General features: G+C 48.3%; 8 protein-coding genes across 8 annotated transcripts; 4 read left to right on the top strand and 4 right to left on the bottom strand.

Annotated features, from left to right (window-relative positions):
* Positions 1-3,845: 3,845 nt before the first annotated feature.
* pldA (uncharacterized protein) lies at positions 3,846-6,796 on the bottom strand (the record flags this gene model as incomplete). The annotated part of the gene is made up of 8 exons (XM_057188149.1): positions 3,846-3,860; positions 3,919-4,467; positions 4,565-5,037; positions 5,091-5,351; positions 5,399-6,020; positions 6,076-6,228; positions 6,279-6,679; positions 6,733-6,796. The coding sequence occupies 8 exons, from the start codon at positions 6,794-6,796 to the stop codon at positions 3,846-3,848; spliced, it is 2,538 nt and encodes an 845-aa protein (XP_057039852.1).
* A 1,111-nt stretch (positions 6,797-7,907) lies between these two features.
* Positions 7,908-8,200, top strand: N7518_007221 (uncharacterized protein; the record flags this gene model as incomplete). Its single annotated transcript, XM_057188148.1, has 2 exons — positions 7,908-8,052; positions 8,079-8,200. 2 exons carry the CDS (start codon positions 7,908-7,910, stop codon positions 8,198-8,200), a joined length of 267 nt encoding a protein of 88 aa, XP_057039851.1.
* A 21-nt stretch (positions 8,201-8,221) lies between these two features.
* N7518_007220 (RFX family transcription factor) lies at positions 8,222-10,979 on the top strand (the record flags this gene model as incomplete). The annotated part of the gene is made up of 5 exons (XM_057188147.1): positions 8,222-8,240; positions 8,312-8,814; positions 8,891-9,012; positions 9,067-9,384; positions 9,437-10,979. 5 exons carry the CDS (start codon positions 8,222-8,224, stop codon positions 10,977-10,979), a joined length of 2,505 nt encoding a protein of 834 aa, XP_057039850.1.
* Positions 10,980-12,617: 1,638 nt separating this feature from the next.
* Positions 12,618-15,411, bottom strand: N7518_007219 (sulfatase domain protein; the record flags this gene model as incomplete). Its single annotated transcript, XM_057188146.1, has 2 exons — positions 12,618-14,973; positions 15,092-15,411. The coding sequence occupies 2 exons, from the start codon at positions 15,409-15,411 to the stop codon at positions 12,618-12,620; spliced, it is 2,676 nt and encodes an 891-aa protein (XP_057039849.1).
* Positions 15,412-15,891: 480 nt separating this feature from the next.
* N7518_007218 (uncharacterized protein) lies at positions 15,892-17,091 on the top strand (the record flags this gene model as incomplete). The annotated part of the gene is made up of 1 exon (XM_057188145.1): positions 15,892-17,091. One exon carries the CDS (start codon positions 15,892-15,894, stop codon positions 17,089-17,091), a length of 1,200 nt encoding a protein of 399 aa, XP_057039848.1.
* Positions 17,092-18,480: 1,389 nt separating this feature from the next.
* N7518_007217 (uncharacterized protein) lies at positions 18,481-20,260 on the bottom strand (the record flags this gene model as incomplete). Its single annotated transcript, XM_057188144.1, has 5 exons — positions 18,481-18,681; positions 18,748-18,809; positions 18,960-19,229; positions 19,286-19,664; positions 19,721-20,260. 5 exons carry the CDS (start codon positions 20,258-20,260, stop codon positions 18,481-18,483), a joined length of 1,452 nt encoding a protein of 483 aa, XP_057039847.1.
* A 3,608-nt stretch (positions 20,261-23,868) lies between these two features.
* N7518_007216 (NAD(P)-dependent alcohol dehydrogenase) lies at positions 23,869-24,922 on the top strand (the record flags this gene model as incomplete). Its single annotated transcript, XM_057188143.1, has 2 exons — positions 23,869-24,151; positions 24,210-24,922. 2 exons carry the CDS (start codon positions 23,869-23,871, stop codon positions 24,920-24,922), a joined length of 996 nt encoding a protein of 331 aa, XP_057039846.1.
* A 544-nt stretch (positions 24,923-25,466) lies between these two features.
* Positions 25,467-27,260, bottom strand: N7518_007215 (MDR family MFS transporter; the record flags this gene model as incomplete). Its single annotated transcript, XM_057188142.1, has 4 exons — positions 25,467-26,114; positions 26,164-26,590; positions 26,640-27,019; positions 27,075-27,260. 4 exons carry the CDS (start codon positions 27,258-27,260, stop codon positions 25,467-25,469), a joined length of 1,641 nt encoding a protein of 546 aa, XP_057039845.1.
* Between the last annotated feature and the right edge of the window lie 441 nt (positions 27,261-27,701).

Genomic DNA, 27,701 nt, shown 5'->3' with positions numbered 1-27,701 from the left:
TGATCATATCACACCCCTCAAACCAGCGATGCAGTCCACTCTGGGTTCTGCAGGAGCATCTCGTTTTCCACAAGGTGTTCTTAACGGAGCGTTGGCAGATTAAACCGGATCTTGTTTTCTTACTCCATGTTGTGTTCTCTTCGGAGTCTACAGCATGGAGAAGTCACCCCTTTCTCAGTTCTTCGGAACGATTGACCTCGCGGTCGTGGAAGTGGTGCAAGAGGCGATCTCGAACATAATGTAATTCGATAGCAAACAATTCACACATTTTTCACATTGGGTCATTTGACACGTTGACATTTTCAAAACTTCCCGGTTGAGACGGTAGACCTCTGGCAGTGCCGAGGATTTTCTTTCCAACGATTCTTCCCGATTTTCTTGTCATGTTGACTTCATTTCCGTCGCACCGATGCGGTTGGCCGTGATTCTGGAAGCCGGTTGGTGATTCGGTCGTGGTCTGGTGATCGCCGAGCCCAGAGGGTGTCCACTACGGGAGTGTCGGTATCTACGGATGGTACACGGCTTCCAATAAGGGATTGTCGGTGTGCACGTTTCCATTGATCGACCGTGGGACAGTTGGATAGAGCTTAGTTCTTGGATAGAGCTTAGTTCTCAATTTCCAGGCATTCCAGGCCACTTGGCGTGATCGATTAGTCCAGGGTCTATTCTCATCTCCCGAGCAGATCTTGAACGGTCATGGCTGGCCTAATTTGCAATCTCAGGTGTGACAGATGGACCTAAGATCACTCAAGCATTCCTTGCAAACCCATCGGAAGTGCAGCCTTTGTCTGTTGAGACCCTGCCCATGTCCCTTTGTATAGTTGAGTACCCCTTTAAGTTGGTAGTTGCAGAGAGGACTCGACCCTAGAAACCTACCGTTGTGTCACCCCAATTGGGCTCCTCTCGGTCGTTTTGGTATTCTGTGCTCATTTCATGCTCTTGTACTCTTGTACAATGAGAAAAAGAACTGGAACTGCCCCATCTAGTCGCTGGAGAAGATCTTGGCTAGACTGTGGTAGAATTCCCCAAACAAATATGTGGACTCACGGATGTGACAGAGATCACAATCCTATACGAGAGACTCAACAATTCCATTTTCTTTTCTTTGTTTTTTTAATTTTAGTTTTAATTTTAATTTTCTTCCAGGGCTTTGCGGCTATTCGATAAGCAATTGGGCTAAGGCAGGCGCCAAACCGGCACACTAATGCCGCCGGGGGGTATATCCCTGTCACTTGATGTGATCAGCTCGAAGGCAAATAGTCGAATTGGATGGAATTGTTCTGAAACTGAGATTGAAACTGAAACTAAAATTGAAATACCAATGACAAGAGGGAGGTCCATGTGGATCTCTGTTAAGCGAAGTTGATGTATCAACAGTTGGATATTAGGACTTTCAGGGGGGGATCTCAAGGATAATAAGGTAAATATGTCAAAAGGGCATAGTAAATACAATAGGAAGAGATAATAGGAGATCATAGGAAGATCATACTCTATTATGTGGATTATAGCCAAATAACCATCTATGCTAATGTGCCCTAATGTACTCCGTATATACGCTAACTAGAATATGCATTCTCGATCGGAACCGGATTGCTGGGATGCAAAGATCCGATCGAAGAGAAAAAAAAGAAAAAACCACTAGACTTGCCAATTAACCAACATAGAAACCTCCGTTCTCAGTTTAATCCAGCTCGTCGGGACAGAACATATCTTGGGTCTATACAATTCAGCTCCACTTCGTCATAGTCGGAGTGGACGACGATACTAGTCATCTCTATCATATTTATTTACTTCCAATTAGGTTAATTCCCCTTTATTCTATATTCTCACAAAGCCACACTAGTCCCAACTGTTAAAAATAATTCAAACTAACAAGTCAGTCGGGTCTCTTCCGTCCCCCCAGCTTTCTCGGAATCATCCTTTGCATCACGATTCTTCCAATCATGTCTCCCCGATCCCTCCCCATCTGGAGGATCGAAGGCTGCATTGTCTATTTGCTAAACTAGGATCTACCTCGCTTCGCCTAAGTTTCTATGTAAGAGATTCCAATATATCTATCCATTTGTATCCATTTGGATTTCTCTCTCATATACTCCGTCAATAAACACCATTCTGCCTGCTTATTTCTTTTACCCATTCTTTTAAATTTGGTTTTTCTTTCCTTTTTTTCTGAGGAACTCAATTGATCCCGGTTACATGCGTCATCGGCTTTGTGCGTATTTCGGCTCTTTAGTTGTCGACTGGTTGCATCTGGGATCCTCTCACCGTGATCTCTGGACAGAAGTATATAATGATTGATTTGTCCTGGATTTTGAGTCTCATCTTCTTCATCCCTTGACCCATCGACCTCCTCTTCCCCGCTGAACTCTGTCGGAACTCTGCTAAGCCCATTCTCCTCTTACTATATTCCATTGGTGTTCAATCCAAGTGCCTGGAACCTTTCTCCGCTTTTTCAGTGATCGACGCAGTTCCCAGTCCCTCGGGTTGTGCTTAGTCTGTGAGTCGCAGATTTTGACAAGCAAAAGGGAACCACAAGCTAACTATAATAGCTTTTACAAGTCTATATCAACATGGCCAACCAATGTTCCGGCCACGTCTTTGCCATTGTCCAGGCTACCAATGGCAACATCTTGACCTGGCGCTGTTCCGACTGCAATTCTGGACCATTTGTGGCTATTTGGCGTTGCAAAATCTGTGGTCATTGCCGCTGCAATGCTTGTCACACCAATAAGGGATAGGCGGAATCTATGGTAAGATCCTTGTTACAAACTCTATGATTTGACATTCTTAGCTCCTTGCAAGAGGCTAATTTCCTTAAAGAGACGTCTGCATTTCCCTTCTAGCACATACAGGACTGATCTGCCATTGATCTCCCACTCTGCATGAACCCTGTGCAAGGGTAGTTTTACCACCCACCATAATCCCTGGTGTTGGGTTTTGATTCAATCCACTTTCTTCGTGGCTCGGTTGGCGTGTGTTTATGCATTTTGGTGTGTTCCAAAAAGTCCCCAAAAGTTTGATGCACTGCATCTTGCATCCACAGGAGTTATACTTAGAGCTTTTCTCTTCTTCTGGCCAATTTGTATTCTACTTGGATTTTGATTTCCTCAGGGAAAATGTGACATTATTTTATGGATTTTATATCATGTCGTTTACACTACAATTATGCAACCTAACACGGCTACTCTAACACCTCGACGGGGACTGTGTTGGGCCAGTCATAGGATGTACTTTATAGCGCCTCGTGATCCCTGTCAATCTGAATGTAGGGTCCTGGTATCCCTATCGTACTATAAAAAGCAGAGTTCAGGGTCTCGCTTTCGGTTTCGCACCTGTGGAAATAAAAGAAATAGCCAATAGTGTTTATCATAAAAATATTACACTAAAAAGTACTAGGGATAAGTACAAAAGTACCCCGATATTCATTGCCACGAAAAAAGAGTCCATTGCTGTTCTCAGGAATATTTTTCCTGTAGCCATTCAAGAGCTAATGAGATGTATCTCTTTTTTTTGGCGGAATTACAGTTCAGTGAATCCGCGCAAAAGCAAAGATACTATGGAGTAGATAGGAACAAATAGGAACAAATAGAGTCAAAATAGAGAGACTAAGGGTTCCCAGGGAGGTGGGACAACTCTATTACTTCTCCACCCGCGACGGGCCTTCTGGGAGATTTGCATTTACAAAAGTACTGTTTAGGGCTTCTCTAGGGTTGGGTATGGGATGTACTGACTGTGTACTCGTACTCTTCTTTTATTGCAAAGATGGATATAATTCGCATTATCTTCAACAATGAAAACAGATCGAATTATGTGAAAATGAATGCAGATCTCCTCCTTCGGTGGACTTAGGTGTAGATGCTCTATCGAACAATTAGCAACCACGCAATCATAGGAATAAGAACAACCAATCAAACCTACCTCTGTAATCTGATTGACAGCCAACCCAGGCTCTGCCATTTCAGCGTCGCGCAGGAACTCCAACGGCAACCAAACAAGATGGCCCTTGATGAGATCCAGCTTCTCCCGCACGTCCTTGGCCGGCATATACGGATCGAACAGATGTCCCTCCTTGTGCGTGCCCCGAGGCCGGAAATTGTCGTAGTCCTCGAAAGTCTTGATATGATCATCAGGGTCCGCCCGGAACAACATCCGATACGCCTCGGTGTTGCCGGTCGCTTGCGACGTCCAGGTGTTCCAGACCGCATCGCCGAGCGGATCCATCACGAACTCGTTCTCCGGCCCCTCATCGATTCGGTTGAGCGACACATCGGGGGGTTGCGCGTTCGGGTCGCCTGAGGCGTCGAATTCTTGCGCCGGCAGTAGGCCTAGGTGCTCGCGCCACAATTGTCGTCGGAGCGTGGCGGCCAATCGGGAGGCCTGGTATGGCTGTCCGTTCATGCGGCTGTCGATGAGATCTTGGTCTTCCATTACGATGGCCAGTTCGCTGTCGTGCGAGCCAAGCTGGGACTGTGGGGAGTGGATATTAGCTGATGATACAGACCGGGAAATAAAAGGGAATGGAATGCGTCAGATGTGACGGGGATGCGGTGTTTGTGTAACTTACCCGGTCGTTGATGTTGGCGCTGCCGCAGATGATCGTACGATCGTCGACGATACACACTTTTCCGTGCACGTACAGCTCCTCCTGGACGAAGTTCGCCTTTTCGGCTTCTGGGTCGCCCTCCCAGACCTCGTTGGACATCTTACCCCCGTTCAACATGCTGCAATGCGATACTGAATCCTTGCTGTGGAATCCACCGTCGATTTTTCCCTCGGCCTTTCTCTTCTCGACCGTATCTTGGAAATTCTGGAGCTTGCGCAGTGTTTCTTTCTTGGCATTTTGGTCGGCTGCGTAGTCCTTCTCGTTCTTGTCGCCGTCTTTGCCCACCGCTGGGTGTACACTCTCACTCATGATGGTCTCTGCGATACCGCGCTGGATATCCTGGTATGTGACACCGGCTTGCTTCTCGAGATCCTCGAGATCGGGCGTTTTGTTGATTCGATCATAAGCGCGCAGGGCGAACACGAAGACGTGTTCTAAATGAGCTAGTTAGACATGCAACCAGAACCGAACCGAACAGAACACTTACCTCTTGGGTCAATACCCTCTTTCTCGATCTGCCCAAAGATCGAGTGCTCGCCACGACAAATCGACTTGTACTGGTAGTCCATGATCGCCCGAGTACCCAACGCAGCATTGTCACGCAAATCACCAGCGAATCCAGGAATCGCGGGGATGACAATGATCACCCGGAACTTGCGACCCTCTTTGCCTGCGCGCACGCAAGCCTCGACGATCGCACGGCCGATCGTGTTGAAAATCGGACGCTGTTGGTCGCCAGTGGCAGTGACTATGAAGGTTAGCAAAGTACACCGCTAGAAGAGAATGCGGACATACTGAAGAACTGGTTCTCGATATACACATAGTGCTGGGCATTGCGGATGGTCTCGCAGTACGCGTTTTGGATACTGTGCTCGTTCAGAATACCGCTGCTCCAGTCGTCACTGCTGCGCACGATTTGAGCGCGCACAGTGCCCACGTTACCACGAGGCTTGGACGACAGGGGCGTCAGCGGGTGTTGGATGTATTGTCCGCAGGGGTACTTGGGTCGCTGCACGGCGATGATATCTTCTTCTTCGCCTACGAGACCTTCCATGAGTAGCCAATCGACATCGTGGCTGCGCTTGTATTTGTCGCGCTTGATGAAGTTCCAACGCAGAACAAAGTGTTCGGCAATGTCGTACACACAGTCGCCCTGCAAGCCCATGGCCACGTCGTGCCAGGGCATGCGACCAAAGTCGGCTTTGCTGACTTCGTTGCTCTGCCAGTCTTCTACGCTCTGGAAGTCCATGATCCGGTTGTTGTTGAAGTCCTGTCCTGGGAAAATGTCGCCCCACAAACCTGTTGGGTGGACATCGGCCAATGGGTGCTGGTTTGCGTCCCATCGTCCGAAGCATAGATCAATGCCTCCGATAAAGGCCACATTGTAATCAATGACAAGGAATTTCTCGTGGTGCGCCTTGATTATTGTTAATTATGTCCCAGTCGGTACTCCGTAGAGGTGATGCACATACCCAGTAAAGAGTCATATCAGCTGCGTTCTCGAAGACATTGTGGTCGGGGTGGCGCATAACTCGGATATTGCCGTAGCCAGGAGCTCCCTCGGGGCAGAGGCTCCGCAAGGCATGTTTAGTGTGTGCGGAATTACAAGTCAGGGCTTGGTTGACCTATAGACAATTAGGATAGTTCTTTTTCTTGATTGGAGGAAAATGCCAACCTCTTTGTAGACAATGATATAAATCTTGACACCTGCTTCGGCGCGTCGCTTCAAGATGTGATCCAATCGCCATTCCTGGTGCTCGACAGGGGGACGGCGCAAGAAGAGTTCCGGAGAGAGCCACCAGTCGGCGATGTAGATAGTCTCAGTGGCTTTCTCCAGAGCCTCGGAGACTGCCCACATGTAATCCTTACCATCGACATACCACTTGATGCGATTCCCGTCGTGGACGGGTGCAAAAGACTGGAAGCGGTGTGACTCTGCGATCTCAGAGCGCTTGCGATCTGTCGCTTGTTCGTGCTCCTCGTCATGACGATGGTTCGGGTTTATGATATTAAAAAACTTGCCGACTTTGGCCTTAAAATGTGTAGCCTCGGCTTTGACCTCGTGGATATGGGTGTCTTAAGACAATTAGGTCAGTTTTTCTTATTTTATAAAATGACAATCTGCCGACCTTTGAGTGACCCCTCCAGATGATCAATTCCCTGTCCCAACTTGTCCTTGAATCTTTGCATCATTGAGGCCTTTAGTGGAGAAAATGGTTGGAAGAGGGGGAGGGGGGAAGATCTGGAGATAATACTGGTTCCTTAATTCGTGACATCACAGCCCTACTGGGTAAACATGCATCGATCTGATTTGTCTCCCTACCAATGCCAAGGGAAATACAGCAACGCCGATCGAAATCCTCCACCTTGTGCTATTCTTGTTATTGCCTATTTAGGGTTGGGCCGCGTGGTGGTGTTTCCGCGGTTCCTAATATCGGACCACTCGCTTCTTTCTTGGCAAAGTGTGGCCTTAGAAATTGGTTGAATTAATTATGTACAACATATAACAGGAACACAAAGATTAACTACAAACAGCAGAGATCTCTGACTAGTTAGTTATAGAGTCGATCGTGGAGAATGTTTAGCGGTGTATTTGGTGGAGATATATCCACGATACTACGTGGCAGCATCCATAAGAAAAAGAGAAACAAAGAAAGTGACTAGTGAATTCTGGAGATAATAAAAGATAATAAAAGATAATAAACAGGGAAATCCCCTGTTCTTCTCACTAGTTTAGGTACAGTCTGACAATGACAACCATTATTATGGCTATAAAAGTGAGAATAAAAAATGTAAATAAAATGTCACCTAAAGGCTGTGGGAGAGGATTTCGAAGACATCGCAGTTAAAGGCAATGCCTCTAATATCACCTCAAGCCAACTATATGATATTAACAAGTAATCCGTATAGTTAGTTACAGAAGCGTGCCCAGTACGGAGTAACTAAGTAGTTCGTTGATCCAGGTGTTGGAACCAATGACGTAATTGGATCTAAACTGGACCCTGGAGTTCCTATTCGCGCCATACACCTGGTTTGAGATTGTTTATTTGTATTGGAGGTGAGAGGAAGAAAGGCCCTACAGATGTTGTCCAAGCTATTATTGTTTTGGTCTTCTAGGCTCTATATAAGTCATTGTTGACATGGTTCACGTGATATGAACCGACTTCGAGCTCAATTTCAAAATCGGCACATAACACTATAACTTGTGTACAAGCATGAATATATTTGTGATAGCATATTGCTTTGTTTCCAATAAGCCATAAGCCTATGTTAGAACGTGAATCATGCTCAGCTCATTGTCCAAATGTTGTTGTTTGGCGGGAATGCTGACCGCCACCACGTGACTGGATGGGAAAAACAACGTTGTCAGAGGAACGGGCCATTTTCTGTTTATCCTCTCTCGACTCACACAACGCGGCCAGCCTTTCAGAGCTCCAGGCTCGCGCTTAGTCGACATTTTTGGTTAATGTGCTAGCATCGTTTTGGATCGTATATTTTGTTTGCCGGGTGCGCCTGCCTATTTTTGGATTTATAGACGTTGCGAAACGAGACACACGACTAGCCATCGCCCTGGTTACCGGCTCCTCCACTTACTAACGCAAAGGAAGCAAGCAGATCATGATGCCGCCAGAATTAGGTAAGTGCAATGCAAGACTAAAAAAACTCTGCTGCAGGTCATTTGGTTCCCCATACTAACGTGTTTCCAAGCCCGAGCTCACTCGCAGGGCAGTGTGGTGTCCCAGACAACACAGATTGCCAACCAAAGCCGGCCAGGTACGGCAGACCCTGTGCGAGCACGCTCCGAGGCCCTCTCACGGGCTAGCCGTCGTCCTCGGTCTAGAGGATCAACAGCGAGTATCCACTCGAGTACCACCCAGCAAACCCAAGACCAGCACCTCGACGGGTTCCCGCAGTTCATGCCATCGCAAGTCGGATCAGGCCAGCATATGTTCAACAACCCGGAGGACATGCTAATACGGTTTGGGCACCAGCTTTCACATCATAACGGTGCACCCCTGGATCAATCGATGCAAGACACCCACGCCGGGATGTCTCGAGCCGAAGACTTTCCAAATCACTCGATGCAGGGCCACCCGCTTTCCCATCATCCTATACAGCCCGAACTTGCAAACGGCTTGCCCAATGTACCCGTTCCCCAATACCAGCCGATGTATGATAGTGGTGTCGAGAACCACCTGCCGGATCACATCGTCGAGGATCAAGAAATCTCGGAGCCAGGGGCTAAAAAAAAGAGGTGCGAGCTCGACAGTGGCTAACGACAACGAGCTGCGAAAGCTGCTTCGCCAGTATGAGGGATGGAGTCTCAAACAAATGGCGGCTGAAGTCATGAAGAATGAGGGTGGAGGGGGCAAGGCTGAGAAAGTGAAGCAGGTCTTCGCGATGATCTGGTAAGGCACATTGCCGCAAATGAACTGCAACCAATTGTCTAACAGTGTACACAGGCTGAGAGAAAATTGCCGGAAGAGCAGTGGCTCCGTACGTCGTGATCGGGTCTATTGCTGCTATGCAGAGAACTGTGGAACGGAACGCGTCTCAGTACTAAACCCTGCATCATTCGGAAAGTTGGTTCGCATCATCTTCCCCAATGTACAGACCCGGCGTCTCGGGGTCCGAGGCGAGTCCAAGTATCACTACGTCGATTTGTCGGTCATTGAGGAAAAGCAACAAAAGCTTGCGCCTCTTAACCCACAGATTGCCCATCATACAAACGGCCCTGCTTCTTTGCCTTCCAGGGCTGCCAGTGCGATGCGCTCGAGAAGGTGAGATATAACTGACATCAATCTTTATTTGCTCTCACTGACAAATGACTAGTGCTAGCGTACAACAACCGACTGCCGATACTGCCGTGTTCCCATCTCCCACAACTTCCTTCGCTCCTCGATTCCCGAACAATTCATCTTCTGCCGTCTGCAATTGCCAAGGTCACACGCCATCTGGGCCAGATGCCACAATCACCCGCGATAATGTAGCCCAGCAGGCTGGGAAAATGATACATCAGATGCTTCAGTTCCCGATGGATGAGAACACCGTGGTTGATAACGATACCCTTCAACTTCCCGATATCCGTGCATACTTACCTGCAAACACCGACCTGAAAGTTGCTGCAGCTCTTGCTGCCCTGTATCGCTCCCATTGCATTTCGGTCATCGACAGCTTTCGGTATTGCAAGGAGCGAAATCTTATGAAATATTTCTCCGCTTTCCATGGAACATTGACTGTTCCCGTTCAAAAGTTATTGACCCATCCTAACCTTGCTCCTTGGATCAAGGAATGCGATTGGATGATGTACCAGAAGATGATTGCGTTTGTGGCACCCCTAACAACCCAGGTGGTCCCTAAGCCAGTCCTAGACGCTTTTAACTCCATCTCACAACGGCTTTGCGGGCACATCGCTGAAACCTTTAAGACCCAACCGACCCATGTCTCCTTAGCACGCTTGATTCCCGCGCATATCTTCTGCAATCTCCTCAAGCATATGCTTGATGTGAACCAGGCTGCCAATGCCGCTGCTGCCTGGCTTTGCCACCCGGATAACCGAAACCAAATGTGGACGGACTTTAAGACTATGGTAAATCCTAGAGATATGATGACCAAGGCAAACATCCCAACGTGTGCTGAGCTAGCGACGGAGCAAATTCTCAAGCATGACGTTCGTGCGCTCTTGACTCCATTGAATGATGCCGACCCCTCGGCAAGCCTGCTTTTCTTCACGCAACCAGATAGCCCCGATTCAGTTGAGGCGCACAAGTTCCCTGTAGAAAGTGCTCCGGGAGACGAGTACAACTTCCCCGACAAATGGGTTCAGTTCATCCTCAACATCCCCGCTGCCTTTTCCAACCACCGCACACAGTGTGTCATTGAAAAGGTTGATGCCTTGTGGGATAGCGTGTTGCACCGGCTTACCCTGGCCGGAGCACCAAGTTTTAGCGCGTGGTGGATGACAAAAGTCTTCTTCCACGAGATGATGGTCTGGCAAGCAGAGAAGGGTGGGTTCATGTGCAACACTCCTGGATCACTGCAAAGTGCGACGTTTGGCCCTGAACCACTCGGCCATTTTCAGATGAAACAAGCGTCTGTTCCCGAGGCATCCCCTTTTGAGAACGATTCAAAACCTCACTCAAGTCCTCCTATGGCTCACAGTGGTCACCAAAGCCAGCCTCCCAGTCAGCACTCGGATTTCAAACACCCTCCCAGCGAGAAGCGACTCTCTCTTCAAGAGGGCTTCCAAGGACATAACAATGACGACAGCGCAATTGACCTTGAGGATGATACCATGTTGCTAGCAGTTGGTAAATACGGTGATATGATGGTCTCCGATCCCGCAGATGCCGAAGGCGATGTCGTCGTCGTCTAGTAATTTTTGATTTCTGTTCATGAGTTGGAGTTGGATATCCCTTGATTCTAGAGGCTTCTCTATTGGTTGTGGATGGCGTTTCCACGATTTTCCTTTGTTCCTTTTTTCATCTCCTTTGTTTGCATGAAGCGACGAGACATGAGCAATGAGGCTCTCTAGTCTTCCTTGCAAGCCGGCACGCCGGATGCTTTCTTTGATCAACCTACAACATTTAATTGGCGTGGCGGAAACCAGGACCAACTTGGTTCTTGCTTCTCCTATTCCTGTTTGTTTACTTTCGGGTCTCATATTGAGTCCCTCTGTACATATTACCTGTGGACGTACCTTGATCATGGTGCAGTACTCTAATGTGCATGAATAACTGTTGTCACACTTTCCGTATGACCTTTAACTTGATTCCATCTATCTTCTAACTTGGCTAGGCGTAATTGGGCAGAATATCTTCGGATTGATAATGCCAAGCTTCATCATGGCTCCTCCTAAGTCCGCTGTTGTTCTTTTTAGACAATCTGCTTTGCCCAACCAAAGACTAGGTTTTATGAACCTACGTGAGACTGGTTATCAATGACAATTGTGGCTGTATTCTAGAGAGCAGACAGAATGCACAGAACAATAGGTCCCTGTACATACATACATAGAAACCTTCAAGTCCTCTATACGGTTTATACTTTTCACCATCCACGTATACCGTACATAAATTGTATAGCACCGATACAAGAAACAAGCATCTAAAGAGCAATGACGCCAACAACACCAAAGACAAAGATAGACATTGTTAACACGTCATGAATTCAGAGTGTAGCAGTAATCGACGAAAAAAAAAAGCTTCGCTTCGCTCCTTCCGGTTGTTCAATGCCAAGACGTTTGGCTTTAACTATAACTACGGTAGTTACACCACGTAGTGAGTGCATTTTAATCATGGATTTTACAATTGAAATATGCGCCCCGGACTTCATCGTGAAGGGAGTCATTGACGATGTATCAACAATGTTCCACGTATATTTGTTGCATGACGATGCCTTTTTGAAATATAGCTCTATTTTCACTGCTTTAAGATCTCGATTTTGATTTCGTGCTCTGCTCACTATTTACAGCTTAGCTACGTAGGCAGATAACCTCGAACGACCTTGTAGAATGCTGGAATTGGAGTCAATAGAAGCTTAAATCAATTCTTTTTAAACGTGCAGCCGCTAGCCCAGATCAGGTTAGGGTAGATTAGTTTAGATATCAAAAAGATCAACGAAAGAAGTAAGGGTGGTATTTGCAGGAAGATAGCAAAAAAAATTTGACATCATATGATAAGTACAGTTGTTCGCGTAGATAAGATGGATATATAAACAAGTACATGAAGAAGAATCGCTTCTACTCCGGACGACAAATAAGTCGGGGGCTCACGAGACAGGCTGTGAGATTGACTGCCGGACCAAATGACCAACACGAGGCTTCACGATGGACCCGGCGAAGCTGTGCTCGGCTCGCCCCCGACTCCGAGGCTCGGGACCACCAATACTAGCTGACGGCAGTGTCGTAAACGCAGAGTGCCCATCCCAAGCAGACACTTGGTAGATGAGGCATGCAAGTATTAAGATAGATGAAATGTAAATCAAGATTCGCGCCCAAGTCGGTTCATGAGAATGCTTAGGTTTTGTCTTCTTTGGGCTCTTCTTTAGGAGGCTCTTCTTTCGCCTCGTCTTTGGCTTTTGGGGAGAATCTCCATCGGTCCCAGTTCTCCAGCACCCACCAGTTGGTGACATAGGCTGCATGGTAGAGCCAGTTCATAATTTCTTCATCCTCATACTCGTCCTGAACCGCGGACGCGAGATCGGCAAGGCTGAAGCGCTCGATCGGGCTCAACTCGTTCGGGTCCTTGGACACATCAGTGAAGCGCCATTCCACGTCGTTGACTAGCGGGATCACTAGGCGGAACTCGGGACGGGCGGCCGACCGAACAGAGAGCCATGAACCACCAGTGTTCATGACTGTGAAGTGCCAGGCTTCGCGTCCGTCCTGCTTGACGACCTGCGGTCGGATCATGGATTGACCTTCGTACAGCGAGCGAATGTCGCGTGCGGCACGCGTGCTGTCCTGGCTGAGGGATGCCGACTCGATCAACAAGTCGATGATGGTGGGGACGATCTGGGTGCTGATGACTGGGGTGTCGATTTGAACGGGAGGGAGGAGCGGGTGCGCAATCACGATCGGCACCTTGAAGCTGCCGATGTGGGGGTTGTCATAGGGAGTGATACCGCCGTCGTTGGGGAGGGAAAGGCCGTGATCGCCAGCCATGACGAACAAGGTCTCATTGGCGACTCCCTTCTCCTCCAGGATATCGATGAGCTCCGAGAGCCAATCATCGACATAACCGACGGAGTTCAGGTATCGATTCATATCGCCGTTAGCACCGGATTTGGTGCCCATCACATCTTCAAAGGCGTCGTTCGGAATTCCCCAAGGATGATGGGTGGTACTCGTGAGGTGGGTGAGGAAGAGACGCTGGTGATCACGTTCCGCATCATCAATAGCATCACGGATGTACTCTCGAAGCTCAGTTTCCGGATAGCCATAGTAGTTCACCTCGGCACTTTTAACAGGGAAATGCTTGGCATCAGGCTTGATGATCGTCTCCTTGGTCTGTTTGTCGCGAAATCCCAAGTGCGGAGTCAACTTGAACTGATTGTCGTACATTTCGGTGACCGACATCATAAAGGTCGAATGCCACGGCCACTTGGTGAAGTCGTCGGTCTCACTGTTGATATCCGGTTGCTGACTCAACGTGTCGAAGACCTGGGGCAGACATGGCTGGTAGATATGGTGTTCGAATTCGCGGTTGAAATCGGCGACCAGTGGGGTCACACCACAGAAACTTCCCGTCAAACTCTTGAGAGTATAGGTGGAGGAGGTGATGGCATCCTTGGCACTGATACCACCATACGCCTTGCGGCCGAAACGGGTATCGTCGTGCTCAAACCCGTTGGGGAAGTTGGTCAAGAACTCGGCAGTCCGGGTGAGGTTGGCAAGGCGTTCCACAACCTCTTGGGGAATGGTCTTGTTCTTCCAGGTTTCCGCGATGCGTTTGTACATGAAGCTGTCCTTTTGCAGAGGGAAGATATCGGCACGTGCACTCTCGAGTTTCAAGAATACGACATGCTTGATCTTCACATCGCCGCTGGCTAGTGCGTTGTGAATCTCCTGCAGCACCGGCTTGTCGAGGTTGGAGATGTGCAATGGGTCCCCATGCGGGTCGTAGTGCAGCGCCAAGGGGTCGGATTGATCCCAGTCCTCGAAACCTTCGAGCGGTTCCTTGGACATCCAGGTCCATTGAGGTGCGGGGCCCAATGCAGTGATCCTATCTAAATACCCAAAACGCGAGGGTGTGCCAGCGGTATCGACGGGGGATTGACGCTCCGCACCTTCAATGATGGTCGTCAAGGGCAAGGTGGTGGACATGTACATGTAAACCGGGTCCCACGGTCGCATAAAGCGGAGGAAGAGGAAGAGACTGAACAATCCCAGGACGAGGGCCCGTTGAGGTACACCGTCGGTGACTCGCTTGGAGGCGGGGAGACGGTTGGGTAGGCGAGCGGTGTTCAACAGATGATCCCCTTCTTCGTTATCGCTGAGATCATCGTTGTCATCCATGGCGATTTGTTCGTAGATTCGAGGATCGGGCAGGTCGGCGACTGAAGATTTAGATCGGGGCCAGAAGCGCTGCACCAGGGGCTCCACGTGTGGGCGCACACGACCAAACAGCCACCGAACGGGCCAGGCCCAGACATGCAGGATGCCGCCCGAGATGGCATGAATGGAATGGGCAGCGAACAATGAGATTGTGAGGAGGATGGCCTCGACGATCAGAAATCCGGTCAAACCGGTCAGGAGGGTGTGAATGGCAGCGGCATCACCATTGAAGGATTTGGCTTGGCGCCAGTGGATCTCGGCACCTGTGAAAACGTAGAAGGAGGTATTGGCGGCGGCCATGAAGGAGACGATGAGACTGCATATTGTTAGTGATGAGGATATAATTAATTATATTCAGATCAAGTCTAAGTCTATTGAAAAAGACCTGAAAGAATGTAAAAATGCAGTGGAAAAAGGGGCACGTGGACACTTACCTAGACGGGATAACCAAGATAGCGAGCAGAGCGGCTCCCGGTCGCCACGCGACCTTCTGGGCCAGAATGCGAAACAGCAATAGCAGCATCACATCCTGGAAAAAGAAGGTGAGACCCCATAGGAATAGTCGCGGAAGGGGTAGGGAATATATATGGGCGTAGAGATGGAGCAATTTGGCACTGAATAACGAGAGAACGGCCAGGGTGAAAAAATAGCGACGGGCAAAGTCCCAGACAGCATCCAGGGTCTCACCAGGCGAGAGACGAACACGCCGGATGCCGTGGCTGAAATAAGCATGAACAGCGTGAACGACTTTCATGGTCATATGAATGAATGAAATGTGTATATATATACTTCACACCCCCGACATTTAAGAAAAGAAAAGAAGAAGAAGTCGGGAAGTAAGAAGTAAAGGGAGAAGGCCAAGGGTCTTGACAAGCCGAGTGCCCAGGTGGGATTTAGTGGAGACGATGACTGGGACCATTTTAGGTACGACATACGAGAGACGTGAGACGTGAGACGTGAGTATATTTGGGGGTGAATAGGGGATTATGGGGTTAATTATGAGCTATGATTGATTAAATGTCGACTTATACACATCTATACATACCTTCACTCTTATATATCCCATCTTAATACCTATATTCTGTCAATTACCCTCCGCTTCTCCCCCCCCCCAAGCCCCCCCCAAGCCCCGAAAAGCCAAGACAAATGAGGCCCCGCTCTCCGGAATTGAAATAAAAAAAAATAAAAATCCGGTTTCTCCTCTTTTTTCTCCTCGGGGCTTATTGTGTTCATCATGGTAGGGAGCTTATTCGGTTGGATTGCGCTCCTTTTCGAGCCATTAGCCTTTCAAGTTCCTCTGATCGAACCTCAACCCAGACTCAAAGCAGAGAATGGTATAGCCGTTCCAGCAGAGGGCCCCTGGCAAGAGATCATCACCGGCCATTATGCGGTTCCCCCCGTATTGAAAATCCATGACCGAAACAGTGTCGTCAAATGGAGCTGGCAACGAGAAGATGTCACCCAACCCCTGCCTCCTTTGATTCATAGCGGTTTATATAGCGGGTTCAACGATGCGACCGATATGAAGTGGATGCGGGGTGGGAGAAGCATCGCTGCCGTCTACAGTGCCCTCGTCGTGGTCATCAACCACACCCCCGACCAACCCTCCACCGATAAGAAAATCACCTTCGCCCTCAACAGAGCAAACGATGTCCTACACAATGCGCATACTATCGAGCCCCTGCCCGGTGACCGTCTCGCCGTGGGAACCACCGGACAGCGACCCTGGGATGGCATTTTGGTCTACAACATGAGCTCGGACCTCCCCCTCGTCGACGAACCGCCCGTATTGCAAAAGATCGAAGGTCTGCGCGCGATCCACGCCATGATCTGGGATGAGCAGGGACAAATGCTGTGGGCGACCGGCACCGACGCCGCCGCCGATGGCTCCGACCCCGTTCCAGCCTACGGTGTCATTCAGGGATACCCCTTCGATGCCGAGACGGGCCTACTCAGCATCGACGAAGCCTATCGATTCCGATTCCCCGAGTACTGGGATATCGACGTCGAATGGGGCCATGGATACAGCTGGTGGGCCGGGCCCCATGATCTCGTCCCTGTTCCCAACGAACGGGTATTCCTCGTCTCCAACGATATCGGTCTCCATGCCTTCGATATCGAGAAAATGGAATTCACCGCCGCATACGATGAAGTCGTCGAGAAATATATGCCCGGCTTCGAGGTCACCACCAACGATCGGCATGGCATCAACCGCCAGGGCGAATACGTCGAGTTGCCGCAGTCGGACCTCAAGGGGTTCAGTCTCGCTCCCGATGGAAGCTTCATATACACCCAGTCCCTATGGCGACTATACCGGGGGAATTATACCAGTCTCGTGGTCGATGGTGTGCGTACCCAGATCATGAAAGGGAATGAAATCTATCGGTCGCGATGGTTCGGCGACATCGATGGCTGGCCCAAACCGAAGACATAGTGTTTTAACCTGTATAGCACGCCTATGGGCTCCATATATAAATCTGATATAATGAACGTTCTACCTATGACCTGTTTGCCTGTCATTCACAATGCCTTGTTGACCTACAATATCATCTACATCCCTATCTCGTTAGAATAGACTTCCCAACCCCGGAAGAGGCGTTTATTACATTTCCATTGTGCTACCATAAGCAAATACCGTCGACATCGGATATCCAATTCCATGTACTCCGTACTCCTCCCTACCAAACCTTCCATTTTAAGAAAGTTCCAAATTAAGACAACGCTACTCCGAATTCGCCATGGCCCCGGCCCTAGTCAGGGTAGGTGACGCAAGCCTAAATCTCCACCAAGTCTTCGACAACCCTACAAGATAACAGGGCTGATTTGTTGGCAGATCCCCATAGGCCATCGATAAACCCTCTAGGCTCTTGCCTCTTGCCTCCTGGCTGCATAGCATGGCCCCAGATTCCGAATCCGAATCCGACTCTGTGCGGTCTGTGCTGATGCTGAGTAATGCATTGCAAATGTAACCCTGAGCCGAGCCATAAGTTAACTAATACGAGCTTACTACGTACGGATACGTCGTACGTGTTTCAGAATACGGGTCCCGCTTGCACTTCCATCGCCAAACCATAACGGCGGTTGGCGGGTGGAGGCGCCTTCGAAGACCCGCTTCGTACAATACATAACAGGAGGCGATGGATGGTGGTGGATGTCGATCGCACAGCCCTGAGGAGATTGATAGGGAGACAGACCCACGCACCGGCGAATCAGCACGAGACCCTTTTCCTGAAATAGGTAGTTGCTGGTTCTGGTTCGGGTTCTGGTTCGTACTCTGTGGGCGGCGAATCGGACGTGAGCAGGAGTTTTCTGGCGCTCGCCACTGCCAAGGCTAGGAACAGGGATTGGGAATGGGCTAAACGAGTAAGAGATTTTTATGGGATTTTCTAGAACTTGGGTGGAAGACTGAGTACATTCATATTCATATCATGCGATGTTATATAGAATTTGTAGTATGGTACGGAGTAGCAAGGAAACATAACTAGAGGGAGAACAAAGTAATAAGATGGGGTGATTCTAGTGAATCTATCAGTTGAGTTGATTTGATTATCCGGACATCAATCCTCCGGTACTGATGCGAGGGATCTTTCTATCCATATCGATTTATTCATGTGGCTGGAAAAATAGAGCATTCTCTGTCATTAACTAAACCTACCTAGGTACCAGCTAGAATATCTGCCTTGTCTCGCAAACGAAAGCGACGAGATACAACGCAAAGACCAAGTCCCGTCAAAGCCGAAGCAAGCTGATTGAAGTCCCAGATCGAAGAAAGCAATCTTTCCACATCAGCCAACCACAAAAGATCAGCAAACCTCGACAAATCTCACGCATCAACAAGACCCTTTCGCTTTAGGAATGGTGGGATTTTGGCTATCATCGCTGCATACGAGTAGATTGTGCTGATAGAAGCCTCGTTTCCGTAAGCCAGATAGCTTAGGGCCGACTGTCCGTGTGCCGGAGAGCCGATCCATATGACTCCTCGCCTGTGTTTGCACTTCCACCTGTTGTTATTGAGATTGAGTGTCTGGAGTAAATGTCCTATGTTAGCTATCTGATGCTCCCATTGATCACTTTGATATTCTATACTTACTTCACCAAACTCTTCAGTCATGTCGGTGGTAATGTATGGATGTAGCTTGTCTCCAACGAGCACTGGGACTTGTTAGCAGACTGAGATTGCATGCTAAAATCCTTGCAAGGGGCCCTTCAATCGGCATGAAAGAAGTGCTTTTTTCCAGTAGCGATCAACATTCATAGGGAGAGGAAACTCTGAGTACTCCATTTCGGGTTGGGGTTACTCACGTTTGTCATTCACGTCATCCTCCTTTTTTCCCTTGGAGTCCTTAGGGTTGGAGTCATACTCCAGGGATTCATACTCCTCATCCATGTCATAATCCCCCTTCCTAAAGTCGTCTTCTTGAATCACTGGAACAACCTCAATTTTGATTCCGAGGGATTTGAAAACGGAGTACAACACAAGGTCAGCACCCTTGAGTGCCCTCGGAAGTAGCATTGGAGCCTCATCGGATGCATGAGGATAAGCGTGAGAGCAATAGAACCCGAGAGCGCCACCTAGGAAGAGTTAACTTGGTATTCTGTGTCCAAATAACGGCATATCGCAAACACACCCTTTTGCATAAAGCCGGGCTCCATGATAAGCTCTTGCAAGTAACCATACAGCGGAAAGCTCTTGGGATCAACAATCATGCTTGGTGGAATCGATCCTCCCACTGGCTCGGTTATGTAGAGGTTGTACGTCAAGGTGATCCGCTCGCCTTCCGTGATTGTTTTGATCTCGTGCTCGCAGTCACTATAGAATGCTGCCCACTGAATGGCAGACGCACTCTGCTGATCCCAGTCAAACACAACCTGTCTTCCCTCGTGATTAACGACCAAGTCGCCCCCTTTGAACTGAGAGGGTAAACAAACGACCAGCGAGCCGATTTGGGTCTTGGATCGCGGTGTGTCCACATGCTGCCGGAAAAGCCCAGATGGTCCCGAGTAAACCTATGGTTAACAGGCACATTAGTATTTGTTGCAGCAAAGGTGTTAGATTAGCATACATTCAGCTTGTATAACTCGGCACTCAATTTCCGGAAGGGCAGAGAGTCCTGCGCCTCTGTGTTGAAGTTCGGAAGGAGAACTTGCTCCACATTGGGAAGAATTCCGAATTCCGCTGGATGGAAGCTGGTGAAGAAATGTTCAGGGTCAAGCTTTCCAGCCTTTCGATATTCAGGATCGATAATATCTTGCTGTCCTCTGCCAAAGCTAGCAGGATCGCAAACTGCCACCAACTGGCGCAAATCATCGGATGCAGATTGGGGGTTGGCGTTCGCATCAAGAGGTAGAGCCAACTCTCGCGCGATATCGTCACCATCTGTACGCCAGCAGATTCTCACTGGCGGAGACGCAGAGATGGGTTTGGAGGACTTAGAATTAGCTGCGACATTTGTACCAATGGGGACAAGACCTCCACAGACAAAGGTTGCAGATGCCTTTTTTCCGACAACGAAAGCCTCCAGCTGTTTACAGATCTTTTTGAACGCGAGGCCAGTCAACGATGGAACCGCGGACTTAGACCTCTTCTTGCTCGAAGAAGCCATGGTGGGTTAAACAGTAGGGAGGAATGGGAAAAGGAGAAGGAGGAGATGGAGGAGAAGTAGAAGAAGGAGAAGGAAGAGGAGAAGGAGGAAGGTTAAGTAGGAGGAGGGAGGGGAGACGGTGAGGCAATAAACCACAAACAACCCTGGAAGGGAGGTGGTTGCCTAAAGTTGGAGGTTACCACGCGTGTCAGCCTGAATTTAAACAAAAGATGTCTAGGCTACACCTTCTGCCTAGTCAAAAGAATGCGCGAATATTCTATACTACCCCCAGCGTCTGACTGCAATATGACGTGCAATAGGATGTCATCAGCGTAAAGAGATGAGGTGAAAACCAAGGCTCAAGGGTGTAGTTGTAGCTTTCCTGTAGTCAGTTTTCGATAGTTTTATACCCCTTAGAATGAAGTTGTAATGGTTGCCAGACTACTCCATACGGAGTAGATATCTTGATCTATGGCTTATATACGTGGCTATACGTACCTACTATATTTCCTTGTGGGGTTTTCCTATCCTAGCTGCCGCCGCTTTCATATGCTTCCAAGGCAAAGAAAGGCACTCGTACCAAATGCTATCTCCTTCGACCATTGCAAGCTCTTAGTCTTGCTTGTTACCGACTTTCCCCACATGACGAAGCCCTAGAGGACCACAAAGCCCACCCACAGTTGATCAAACACTACCAATCATTGGTAAGATCAATTGGCTTTGCCGCTATTATGACACGTCCCGACATTGCTCTTGCACATCAGATGCTTTCTCAATGGTTGACTAAGCCGGAAATAAGCCACGTGATCGCTGCAGAGCAAACAATATCAGATCGTGTTGGGCGTCAAACTCGATTGAATTGAGTAATCGTTTCATCCAAAGTAAGTGCTTTGCTGCCTCAGAAAGTGCAACTGACTGTGCTTCGGTTGTTGACGTGGTAACAATCCGTTGTTTTCTTGCTGACCAATCAATTGGACCACCAAAAAGGGTAAAAATGAAGCCTTGGGAACTTTTTCGTCCGATATTGTCAGCAAAGCTTGCATCTAATGCTGCGCGGAATACGCATTGAGAATCACATGATCCATCGAATTCAATTGAGTGGTATCTGGTCCCATAAAGGTATGAGATTGTTTGCTCCCCAATCCAATCAATATTGTAAGCAAGCTTATGCCATGTAGCCCGGCATAGCTTCATCGAATCCGGGTCCGATGGAAGGATCAAGATGGACCCGACAAACAATACGGCATCGATAATGGCGGTGATGTAAAACCCCTAACGCGTAGCCTAGTGGCTGTCCCATCCCTGTCGCTGCAAAAGCATGTTCCTCCGGCGCGCAGGTGGAAAGGATGCAGTGACTAGTGACATGGATGTCGGGAGAGTCCTAGCAGAGCACGGAAAATGATGAATTGGTTACCAGTGCGGGCAAGTCCACATGCAATGATCAGAGGAGACGAGAAGCCGCTCCCGATCAGCCACATTCTCTTAGAGCCGACCACATCCGCAACGGAGCCGAATGCTAGCAAGGTGTATCTTGCAGAGAAAGCAATTACCGATGCCGGCCAGAAGATCAACTGCGGTCGAGGCTGATGTCGGTTGAGATACGAGGAAGTGCGGTGGTCAGAATTCCAGTTCCCGAGACACTGATAAAAGTGACACCAGTTATTATGGTTATAATCCAGAGAGACTCCAATGCCGACTTGCCATTCTCTTCCAACGACTCCTCAGATAGAACGTGCCCATCTAGCTTTGGCGGCTCTCTTTCCGTTTCCACGACCTCCTTGTCGCGTCTTTTATCGTACGATTCCGCCAACGCCGACTGTTGTGGTCATGGTCGCCATGGTCGCGGAAGCTGCTTTGTCTCACGGTATGAGAGATATGAAAGAGACCATTCAAGGGATCCGGTGAGAACAACAGGTCACCCAGCCCTCCAAATATGACGGAAGGAAGTTGAGAAGTGGCTGAGGAAATCAAGTAAGTAGGTAGGCGGCGTTCAGTCTAGGTCTACAATGAGGGAATATTCTGTCAAAGGCGGGGAGGCGACCAGGTGCAGGGGTACGACGGTGTATGGCGCGTATAGCGCTCAAGCCTGGATGGCATGCCTGAATGCCTGATTTACGCCTGATATTGCTGCCTGATTTTAGACCATAGCATGGAAAACTATCAACCAATATCCCATACAAAATCTTTTTTTTTCGGTGTGTTTTAACCTACATTTCCAGTGAAAGCAGTGATGTCGTGCCATGGTGCTTATACAGCATTGAAACATATACTCCGTCTTCTCTGCCTTTTTCATTCTCTTTTTCCATTCAAAGACATATATATCTTATATTCTTGGTCAAATTGATCTTCAAATGGGCTTGTCATAATAGAGGAAGCTCGCAGTGCGAACTCTGCAATCATATTTCCTGAGTACATATCGAAGGAAAGCACGATAGGCAGTCTGGCATAGCAGACAAGACGAGAGCAACCAACAACACCAACCTTCCAACTAGGCCAGCTAGCAAGTGTAGGGGATCATGAAGCCTCAGTTATCATTCGATCTTCCTAGAAAAGCAGCATCTTGCAAAATCTCCTTCACTCTGAGTCCCTATCTGACATGGTAAACCGAAAATCCTTTCTGCCTGAAAAACAGGGCCCCTATACCACTTCTTGGCGTTCTCTTTCCGTTTTAGTGCTCAGGCCTTGCCGCTTTTTTCTCACTGAGGACGGTCCATTACATAATCTGAATGATCTGCTCACAGATTATGAGCCCCTGAGCATCCTGATCCACCCACTGATCATCCTCTAAGCACTCTGAGTTGCTCACCGAGTGCTCACTGAGTGTACTCCTGAGTGTAGAAATGAGCGGTCTGAGGACGGAGTACGGAGTAAGTTTCATGAATAACTATAAAATGCGACACGCTGATCCCATCACGTGCAACCCTCTCATAGATCCATCAACGTGACTAGTGTTATGTATCTGTCGACAGACGAGTCTCAATCCAGGTATTAGATAGAGGAATTCCAGTACCCACGTATACCTGCCTTTAAGAATATTCAAAAAGCTCCTATGCCCTAATAATCCGTATAATGAACGTTCCCAGTGCAACTACCTGTATATGATGTCACTGAAGAATTGTGGAGGAGTTTTCCTTGAAGGATAATTAGATGGGCGTAATCCACTATGAATTCAGGCATTGATCAGCATAACTTAAGCATTACATATTAACTAACTAGTATAGATGATAATATCTATCCCGAGTTTAATTTGACCGAAGGCCAAAAGTCTCCGACAAGCTTGGACTCCGGAGGAATTCCATGGTCGTACGCCATATCAAACATCTGATTTGTGGAGACTTTGTTCGGAGAACCGCCCTTTATGGTTTAGCTTGACATCAAATTCCACAGAACTCCTAGACGGATCTTTAATCCGTTTATGGTTTAATCCACACCTATCAGAGATTTCATTGGCAGTGATGTGTAGGAACTGCTAGAAAATGGCGCGGCTTAGGGGCTAGATGCCGATCAATCAAAGACATGTAAAACTTTTCAGTTGTAGAAGCTATGTTTAAAAGGAGTGCCATCTGCCTTTTCCTCTTAGCGCTACCATCCTTCATTTTCCTGCAAAATTACATTTACACAACATCATAATGAGTGTCACTTTTGAGGTTTTCCGCGGCTCCAACGAGGGCAAGATCGTGGCCGACAAGACCACCCGTGTCCTGGAGCCCAACGAGGTCTACATCGAGACAACACACTCCGGTCTGTGTGGTACAGATGAACACTACCTCACTTCCGGCATAGCTCTCGGCCATGAGGGTGTCGGTATCGTTCGCCAGCTGGGCCGGGACGTCACCAGTGTAAAGGTTGGAGCGCGTGTTGGATTTGGATACACACACTACGTGTGTGGAAACTGCGAGAAGTGCTTATCTGGTACGAGTTCCAACCCCCAAAACAAGACCGACAACTTGCTAATAGTAACCAAAATCAGGCTGGGACCAATACTGCGAGAATAAGAAGGAATACGGCTCACACGACCACGACCTAGGCTCGTTCAGCGGCGGCACCGTTTGGGACGCTCGATGCGTCGTCCCCATCCCGGACGGCTATGAGTCCGCTGACGCCGCGCCCATGATGTGTGCCGGTGCCACCGTCTGGACCTGTCTGATAGAGTACGGCGTCAAGCCGATCGACCGGGTGGCTGTCATGGGTGTCGGTGGTCTGGGCCACCTAGCCATCAAGCTCGCTTCGGCGATGGGCTGCCACGTGGTTGTTTTGTCCAGCTCAGAGGCGAAGCGCAAGGAGGCTTTCGAGTTCGGCGCATCCGAATACCACGTCTTCCACAAGGGTGAAGAACTCAAGGACTTCAAGCCTGTGAACCACCTGCTGCTTTGCGGCAGCGGCAGTGTCGACTACTCCAGCCTCATCCCAATTATGGATGTGCATGGCTCAATCTACCCCTTGACTGTCGACATGGTTCCCTCGCCCGTTCCCCTTGTGTTCATGAATCTCAAGGGCATCCGTATCCAGGGTTCGCTTGTTGCATCGCGCCGCAGTCTGCGTTCATTGCTTGAGTTTGTTGCCGCTAAGAAGATTACCCCGACTAGCATGATCTTCCCCTTGACCACCGAAGGTATCGAGACTGCTATGCAGACTCTGCGTGGTGGAAAGATGAGATACCGCGGTGTTCTGGTTCGGGAGTAAGTGATGATCAACATCGATGGAGAGTTTTAATAGTCAGCATGTATTATATTCCCACTAGTATTAGAACGTTTATAGATATGGCAAGTGCAGATGCAATACACCAAAGTGAGACAATACCTCGTTGGGGTATGCTTAAATTATGGCGGTTGGTGAGATTTTCACATAGACATTTCCGAAAAGATAGAAAAATTAGGGTATGAGAACAACGTTACCGACTTAAAAGGCTTCTTTAGGCGCTAAGCTGTCTTCTGATTGGCTCGTTTATACGAGGCTTGCCAAGCATCCGTATTCGGCTTCAGGCTTGGCAAACCATTAAACCATCCTAGTCCCATGTAGCTCAACTCAACTGGCTGTATTAAATTTCGAAAATTGAGATCACTGTTGAAATTCACATGTTATATATGGTACTTATTCACGTTTCTAACAATCTGAACGTGTTTATTTACAAGGCCCTCGACGGAAATGCCATGAACAACCAAAAAAACACCATAGAATACATATATCAATCAATCAGAAAAGCCACCAACTCCTGGTATTCACCGGATCAAGCTGCACCATCATATTTCTGTCGTCTCTTCATAGACTTCCATTGAACAAGTCCAGCGCCAATAAAAGATAGGAGTGCGGCAGCAACAGACACATAGAATGTCTGAATGACAGCAATGTTATAGGCGTGTAGGACGGAGGGCAGCATATTTTTGGGCACGCGCTGCGATAAATTTGCAGCGCCGGCTTTTATTAACGCGTCTGAGTTGATATTTGGAGCATAAGCCGTTATGCTTGCAACAAGGCGATTCTCAAAAACGGTTTGAGCAATCGAAATAAACATTGCGCCGCTGAGACTCTGTGCAAATGTAATAATGGCGATTCCGATTGGTATGTCCTGTAATGGCAGTACAGTCTGAAGTGCGTTGATGCATTGCTGAAAGCCAATTCCTGCTCCAATTCCAAGAATGACTTGGTATCCAACCCACTCCGGATATCCGCTGTTTACTCTGAACGTCGTACACAGTCCAGAGCCAACCGTGAGAAATGCGCTTCCAACGAACATGAGTGGCGTGTAGTATCCAACAATATTTACCAATAACCCTGCTAAAGCAGAGAACACAATCATAGCCACCACCATCGGAAGATTGTTGATTCCAGATTGTGAGGCCGAATCTTCCTTGACTGCTTGAAACCAGATAGGGAGCTTGAAAAATGTTAGCAATGACGCTGATAGGACTGTATTGAGAACCCACATAGTATCCGAAGACAAAAAATGATCCACCTAAAAATGTAGCGTGAATTACTGCCCCAAGCACATTTCGATTCTTGAGTAAACGAGGCGGTACTGTAGCATCGTCCTGCTTCCAGACCTGGATAGCACACCACGCAGAACCGAATACGCCGAACAGAGCAAACAGGGCAATTATTCGAGCGTTGTTCCAGCTGTATTTGGTGCCGCCCCATTGCAGGCATAAGAGAAGGGAGACGACGGCGGGGATGAATGCAAGTATACCAAGAGGATCCATTCGCTGTAGCTGTCCAAGGCGGCTTATTTTGGGTTTTGGTGATGTAGAATCCTTGAAGAAGAATAAAATGACAAGGCCGGTGAGGACACCAAAAGGTATATTTATCCAAAAGCACCATCTCCAACTGACATGATCAGTTAAGAGTCCCCCCAGTCTATGGTAAAATTAGCCGCCATCTATGCGATTGAAATAGCGAGACTTACAATGGTCCCGTAATTGTCGCAATTCCACTAGTGCTACCGATGATCCCGAAATAGAGGGCACGCCGGTGAAGAGGCACACTATTCGCAAGTACGAGTAGAGCACCCGGGGACAATCCTCCAGATCCGATGCCGGCAATTGCTCGCCCAAAAATCAATCCCTTCGATGTTGGTGTCACTGCACATATCAGAGAGCCAAGTTCAAACAAGCCGAGAGCAATCATGTATGTCCATTTCGTCGAGTAATATGTGTATACCTTGCCAAATGGTAGGGTGACGGCACATGTGGTTAAGAGATAAGCACTGGCATACCACGACAAGTCGCCCAGTGAGTTGAATTGTTCAGTGATTTTGGGAACGGCGGTTGAGAGGATTGTGTTGTCCTGGTAAGTCGTCCGCATTAGCTCATGAAATAGTAACCATAATCTTCAAGCTTACCAAGGCGATACAAAAGGATTGAAAGCAAAGTCCTATCAAAATCGGAGCAAGCTTTGAGCTCGAAGGATAGACTTGCTTTTCTTCTTCATCATCACTGTCCTCGGTTCGAGTCTCTTTCAATGGGATGTCATCTCGATTTGTGTAGACTTCATCCCCGAAATCTTTCATGCCTGAACTGTGTGCCATTAAACTGCAAGTTAAATTCCCCAGTTGTTATTGCAACTGTGAGAACTCATAGAAATCTGTTTGATCGAATCATCCGTGCTGAAGTCTGAGGAGTGTTTGAAATAGGCAAGGTAGAAGCTGCCACATTAAATCCAAGTGTGGATGTACAGAACTTGCCTTGTAGTACATCATGTACCTACATTACAACAGCCGGATGTAACCCGATAAAGCAAGGGGGTTATATCTTGATTTCTCGGGGTTTTTCGCTTTGCCCTGGTCACATTCTTACTGGGTTGATTGGTATGCACTACTTCTTCCTCGACAAGACGCTTGCTAGACCCAAGCAGCATCTATATCTTTGCTCAAATAATAGGGGTCATGCTCTGAAAATATCACTTGCCCTATTGAATAATCAGTCTAATAATAAATAAGGCTGTATCATTTGATATCGTTAGTTACTCG

Source organism: Penicillium psychrosexuale, assembly GCF_028828465.1.
Source record: "Penicillium psychrosexuale strain IBT 29551 chromosome Unknown utg000004l, whole genome shotgun sequence".
Lineage (NCBI taxonomy): Eukaryota > Fungi > Ascomycota > Eurotiomycetes > Eurotiales > Aspergillaceae > Penicillium > Penicillium psychrosexuale.
Note: the sequence above shows the minus strand (reverse complement) of the source record. Positions and strands in the feature narration are given on the sequence as shown.